The 7,207-nt window shown below is 34.2% G+C and overlaps 1 protein-coding gene across 1 annotated transcript in view; it reads left to right on the top strand.

The window, feature by feature from the left end:
- The window catches only part of LOC107712195 (serine/threonine-protein kinase PAK 7-like), a 21,813-nt gene that overhangs the window by 8,494 nt on the left and 6,112 nt on the right, over positions 1-7,207 (top strand). Inside the window, exon 3 of the mRNA XM_016517355.1 lies at positions 1,193-1,237. Within this exon, the coding sequence (XP_016372841.1) occupies positions 1,193-1,237 (45 nt within the window). The remainder of the gene's footprint in view (positions 1-1,192; positions 1,238-7,207) is intronic.

Below are 7,207 nucleotides of genomic sequence, written 5' to 3'. Positions count from 1 at the left end.
CGCAGTTTCATCAGTTTCATGGTATGTCTGTCCTGTTTGGAGCTCGACGGTCGTGATCATGATGTGAAGATTTTCTCTTTATTCTCTTTAATTCAGTTCAGCATGTGACTCAGGATCAACACGAAGAGTAAATAATGAAGCTGAAGATACCTTTTGTTTTTTCCAAAATTCCATTTTATTTTTTAACCAAGTTCTGTTTTATTTTTTCCCAAATTGTTTTATTTTTAACCTGATACTGTTTTATCTTTATTTTTTATTTTTTTCAAATTCTATTTTACTTTTTTAACAAATTCTGTTTTATTTTCCCCAAATTCCATTTTATTTTTTAACCAAGTTCTGTTTTATTTATTCCCAAATTGTTTTATTTTTAACCTAATACCATTTTATCTTTTTCTTAACCCAAATTCTATTTTACTTTTTTATCAAATTCTGTTTTATTTTTTCCTTACATGAAGAGTAAATCATGAAGCCGAAGACACTTTTATTTTTGCCCAAATTCTGTTTTATTTCCCCCCAAATTCCATGTTATATTATTTTTATTTATTACCAAATTCTGTTTTATTTTCCCCCAAATTCCATGTTATATTTTTTAAATTTTTTTATTTATTACCAAATTCTGTTTTATTTTTTCAAAAATTCCATTTAATTTTTTAACCAAGTTTTTTCCCCCCCAAATTTTTTAACCAAATACCATTTTATTTTTTTTAAGAAATTCAGTTTAATTTTTCCCCAAATTGTATTAATTAATTAATTCATTCATTCATTCATGTATTTATTTATATATATATATATATATATATATTTTTTTTTTAAACCAAATTCCATCTTTCCCCCATTTTAATTCGTCCGGATTCTGAATTTTTATAAAGAAAAAGCATGTGTAATTAATTGAAATCTTGAATATATACAGTATATACAAATTTAAACAGTTTACCGAGTAAAAAAAAAGAAAAAACAACAAAAATGAAATGTTGAGTGTAATTGCATTAGCGTTTGAAGCGTGGTGTTTCTGGTGCTGTGTGCTGGTGGAGATGATCTGACACTAACTAGTCCAGCTGCGGCTGGTTGAGCGGTCAGTGCACTGGACGCAGCAGGCTCCGGCTCCGGCTCCGGCTCCTTCAGCAGATGTTGTACAGCAGGAGATATCTCTGAAGAGCGATACACGATATTAATTCTCTTGCTCTCTTCACAGATATCTCCCAAGAAAGTCCGGCTGGCTGAATCACCGTTGCGAAAAGTATGCCCTCTTTCCTTGCTTCACTCTCTCTCTCTCTCTCGTTTCTTTCTCCTTCCCTCTGTTTTGGTCTTTCTCCTCTCTTCATGGGCCACATGCTCTTCTGCTCGCGAGTGTATGATGTAGTTCTTCATCATCGTGTTCGAGGCCCAGACAGAGCCATAGACGCCGTAGAGCAGAAGCACGTGAGCCGACCCGATTCATAAAGAGCTTGATCTGATGAACTGAGATCAGTCGTTTCCATCTGCTGGCATGAATCATAACATCTGTGCTGAAGTCCTCCTCCTGCATGTGTTAATACAAGCATATGACACGAGACTCGTTCAGGGAAACAGCATCTAATGCTCCTGAGAGAAGCTGGATTGTTTCACTAAAACACTTGATGTTTTGTTCCGATGCTGTTCAGTTAAATTACACCTGAAGTCTTTTAAGTCCAGACATTACTGGCCGTTTCCGTGGTCTGTTTAGAGATTTCGCTCTATTGTTCTTCATATCATGAAAGAAACATCCAGAGCACTCATTTAAGTGGTTATTTTATTGCACTATAAAACTATTCATAGTTATGTCTTTAGAAAATAAAACACCTGACAAACAACCGATTTCAGATGTAACAAGGAATCTGCAAATGTTATAATGCATTTTACAATTATTTAATTGAAAGATATAATGCATCACAGTGTGAATTGTGGATAACTTCATAATAATGCATTATACATAACGGTAGTAAAGTGTTACTAAAACATCCATTGCATTAGAAGAGGAACTGGTTCCTGTATGTATGTGTGTGTGTGTATGTGTGTGTGTGTGTGTGTGTACTGTGTGTGTATATATATATATATATATATATATATATATATATATATATATATATATATATATATATATATATATATATATATATATATATATATATATATATATATATATATATATATATATATATATATATATATATATATATATATATATATATATATATATATATATATATATATATATATATATATATATATATATATATATATATATATATATATATATATATATATATATATATATATATATATATATATATATATATATATATATATATATATATATATATATATATATATATATATATATATATATATATATATATATATATATATATATATATATATATATATATATATATATATATATATATATATATATATATATATATATATATGTGTGTGTGTGTGTGTGTGTGTGTGTGTACTGTGTGTGTGTGTGTGTGTGTGTTGAGCTCTGACTGACGCCCTCTTGTGGTAGTTTTGGGATCAGCAGCTTGATTCTTTAGCAGAGTACAGTCTGTGCTTCGCTGAACTCATGGAGGTTCTTGTCCAGCAGACGACTTTCATCCCGATTTCATCATCCTTGAGTTTCATTGCTTTGATTATATAAGCGTGTGTTTGCAGTCATAAATGCAGTGATTTCACATGTTTATAGTCCGACGTTTGCACACAGCTACTCATTCTTTGTTTCTGTTTTCCTCCTGTTATATATACATATAGCTTCTTAATATTCATGTAAATGTAGACAATTTATACACTGCAAAAAATGAATCACTTCCTCAGTGTTTCTGTCTTGTTCTCCAGTACCAATGTCTAAACATCCTTAAATCAAGACACATTTACTGGAGACGCACAATAAAACACTTAAAATAGACGCACACTTAAAATATTTAGATATTGTTTTCTGAAAAATGTAATAAAATTAGATGAGTTTATGGTTAAAACAAGAACAAACATCTGCCAGTGGGCTCAGAAAAATAAACGTAATTCAAAGGGAAAACACGATTCTTTTTCTGACCCCATCCACAGATATATGTTCTTGTTTTAAGCTTAAACATTTTTATTTGTCATTTTGCATCTTCAGTAAATGTGTCTTGATTTAAGAAGGTGTAGATATTTGTACTGGAAAACAAAACAAAAATACTGATATATATATTTTTTGCAGTGTACTTCTGAAAACTAATATTCAGTCATTTAAGCATAAGCTTTTATGATAATGAAAAACATAAATTCAGTGCTGGTGTATATCATCATGTATGTATTTTATATTATTATGTAGATGATATAATAGAATGTATAACTGTATATGAAATGATGTTTTAATTATTGTTAAATTGTCGAGCAGTCACGTGTTCTCAGATCTGCAGAAAGATGAATTAGTGCTGCTGATGCTGATGGGCTTCACTCTTAGTTTGTTGCTCAGGGACTATCACATGAAGGTGTGATGATTATGAGTGTGTGTGTGTGTGTGTGTGTGTGTCTGTGTGTGTGTGTGTGTGTGTGTGTGTGAGTGTGAGTGAGTGTGTGTGTGTGTGTGTGTGTGTGTGTGTGTTTGTGTGTGTGTGTGTGTGTGTGTGTGTGTGTGTGAGTGTGTGTGTGTGTGTGTGTGTATCTGTGAGTGTGCAGTGTGTGATGATGAGCAGCAGATGGCAGCAGAGGAGCTCTGATCTTGTCACTGCAGGAATCAGTCTGAACTGAATGAGATATTCCTCTCATCCTTCATTTGTGGAAAAGTTTCCTAAATCAGATCATGATCTTATGCTCATTCTCATGGCTGCTATAAAAACAGAATTATTCTGTCCATAAATAGATCAATTATTAACAAAGATTAAAAACCCTGATGTTTGATGTTTCTTTCTCATCTTATTGTAGAATATGGACTATAAAAACCTCGTTAAATTTAAGTTAAAATCAGTTTGACTGGCAGTAAATTACAGTAAATGACGTGTTTTCTACTTAAATTTGTTTGCATTGTAAATGATACAATAATGCCACAATAAAATGAAATGCATTATCTTATTAAACTTTATTGGACCTTATTAAACCTTCTTAGCTCGTTATATAAAGTTATGTCCAACTTTATCCACATACATAAAGTAAACTAACGTAAAGCAATATATACTATACAGCAAATCTCAGCCAAGGTTATTATAGTTAACTAAAACTGAAACTAAAATTCAAACCATTAAAAAACATTTTTGTTACTTGAAATAAAATAATCTTAACTGAAATAAAATTAAATATTAAAATATTTTTATTTCAGTTAGTTGCCAATGCAACATTTCTCATTTTAATTTAGTTTAACTTGATGTACTAAAATAACTAAAACTAAAACTGAAATAAAAATGAACAAAAAAACTATGTGTATATGTATGTATGTATAAGCTAAACTACTAAAATTAAATAAAAATACACAACAAAATTGCAAAACTATAACTAAAAGTAAAACGAAAATATAAACTAATTCAAAATATTAAAAAAAATCAATGATACTAAAATAACACCAATCTCAAAAAAAAAAAGATTTTGTCATTAAATGTAAACTATCCCCGTCTGTAATCTGCTAAATGTGACTATAAGTTATTATAAACATTAGCATCATGATTTTCAGTAAAGCTGCTTTGAAATGTGTGTGTTGTGAAAAGCACTATACAAACAAAACTGACTTAAATATCACAGTTAACAAGTAAACATGTTGCTACTGTAGTGTTTTACAGTGTGCTTGTGAAATACTGAGACAGGAAGTAGTATCTCCATGACGTCAATGCAGATATAGCAGACGCGTCAGCGGCGTCTGAATGGACACGTCGAGGCGGCTGGAGTTTTCGCATGCGCGGATCGGGCCGGCGGACGCTGCGTGCTCATTGGCCGGCTGTACTGTACGCAGGAAACACAGTCAGTACAGTCAGTGGCGCAGCAGCCGAGGCCAGAGTCATTAATTACGTCACACTTCATTACGCTCAAGGTTAATACTGGGCTTATCTGCGACGAGGCCGTACTGCGCTCAATGCAGCGCCACCGTCAGATCTATTACAGCTTATCGCCACACGACAGACCAGAGATGCAGCCGCTGAAATATATCTGCTGTCATACAGTGCTAATGCTAACACCTCCAAACGGCCCAAACGCAGCCGGCTCATTCACAGGAGTGAGGCAGATGACAGAGATGAACACATAATTAACCTCCATCACCTCCAGCCGTCTCAGCAGCAGCACAATTACAAACATCACACCGGACTCTGCAGCGCCTTTCGTTAGAACAGATAGAGTGCTATTCTTTTAAAGCATTTTTAATCATTTATTATTTCAAGCGATAGTCCACCAAAACTGATCATTCTGTCTTCATTTACTCACCCTCATGTATTTCTTCTGTTGAACACAAAAAAAGATGTTATGAGAAATGTCTCTGTTAAGGCAGTGGGGTCCAATGTTGTTTGGTTCTTCCAACATTCTTTAAAATATTATGTTTTACTGAAGAAAGGGTTTGAACAACATGATTAGGTGAGTAAATGAAGACAGAATGACGATTTGTAGTAACCTTAACTCACCTACATTTGATTTATATAGCACTTTCAAACCCATAAATGACCCTATCATGCAACTGCATAGCAACACCCTAGCAACCACCCAGGACAATATCACTCTATATGAATGGGTTTAAAACCTTTCAACTTTAAGCGTGAGAGTTAAAACCTTTAAACTGTTAGTGTGAGCGACTGTTGGTGGATGTGAGTGTTAGCATTAATGAGTTTTAGTGTGAGCCAAGTGTGAGTGAGTGAGTGAGTGAGTGAGTGTGTGTGTGTGTGTTAGTGTGTGTGTGAGTGAGTGTGAGTAAGTGTTAGTGTGTGTGTGTGAGTGTTAGTGTGTGTGAGTGTGAGTGAGTGTTAGTGTGTGTGTGTGTGTGTGAGTGAGTGAGTGTTAGTGTGTGTGAATGTGAGTGACTGTTAGTGTGAGTGAGTGTTGGTGTGTGTGAGTGTTAGTGTGTGTGAATGTGAGTGACTGTTGTGTGAGTGAGTGTTAGTGTGTGTGTGTGAGTGTGAGTGACTGTTAGTGTGAGTGACTGTTAGTGAGTGTGAGTGACTGTTAGTGTGAGTGAGTGTTAGTGTGTGTGTGAGTGTTAGTGAGTCAAGTCAAGTCAAGTCACCTTTATTTATTTTCATTATCAACATGGATATTAAAATCACCAACAATTAAAACTTTATCTGCAGCCAGCACTAACTCGGATATAAAATCAGCACATTCTTTAATAAAGTCTGTATGGTGCCCTGGTGGCCTGTATACAGTAGCCAGTACAAACGACACAGGGGATTTATCATTAACACTTGTTTCTCTGGATAATGTTATATGAAGCACCATTACTTCAAACGAGTTATACTTGAAGCCCGCCTTCTGAGAAATACTGAAAACATTGTTATAAATTGAAGCAATACCTCCCCCTTTACCTTTTGGACGCGGCTCATGTTTGTAACAGTAATCTTGGGGGGTAGACTCGTTTAAAATAATGTAATCATCAGGTTTTAGCCAGGTTTCTGTCAAACGGAGCACATCTAGTTTATGATCAGTGATCATATCATTTACAAAAAGTGCTTTCGTAGAAAGGGACCTGATATTCAATAAGCCAAGCTTTATCATTTGTTTATCCATATTGCATCTGTTTTTTATTTGTTGAACATCAATTAAATTGTTACTCTTAATTTGGTTTGGACGTTTTTTGTATTTTCTAGTTCGGGGAACAGACACAATTTCTATAGTGTGATATCTAGGTGAAAGAGTTTCTATGTGCTGAGAATTAACTGATTTCTGTGACGTGAGGCGTGAGTGTGAGTGACTGTTAGTGTGTGCGTGTGTGTGTTGAGTGAGTGTTAGTGTGTGTGTGAGTGTTAGTGTGAGTGTTAGTGTGAGTGTGTGTTAGAGTGAGTATGTGTGAGTATGTGTGAGTATGTGTGAGTGTGCATGTGAGTGAGTGAGTGTTAGTGTGTGTTAGTGTGTGTGAGTGTTAGTGTGTATTAGTGTGTGTGAGTGTGAGTGTGTGTGTGTGTGAGTGAGTGAATGTTAGTGTGAGTGTGAGTGAGTGTTAGTGTGAGTTACTGTTAGTGTGAGTGTGAGTGAGTGTTGGCATCAGTGAGTGTTAGTGTGTGTGTGTGTGTGTGTGTGT

This window comes from Sinocyclocheilus rhinocerous, unplaced genomic scaffold (genome assembly GCF_001515625.1).
Source record: "Sinocyclocheilus rhinocerous isolate Xijiao unplaced genomic scaffold, SAMN03320098_v1.1 scaffold2764, whole genome shotgun sequence".
Lineage (NCBI taxonomy): Eukaryota > Metazoa > Chordata > Actinopteri > Cypriniformes > Cyprinidae > Sinocyclocheilus > Sinocyclocheilus rhinocerous.
This window is presented reverse-complemented; position numbering and strand designations above follow the sequence as displayed.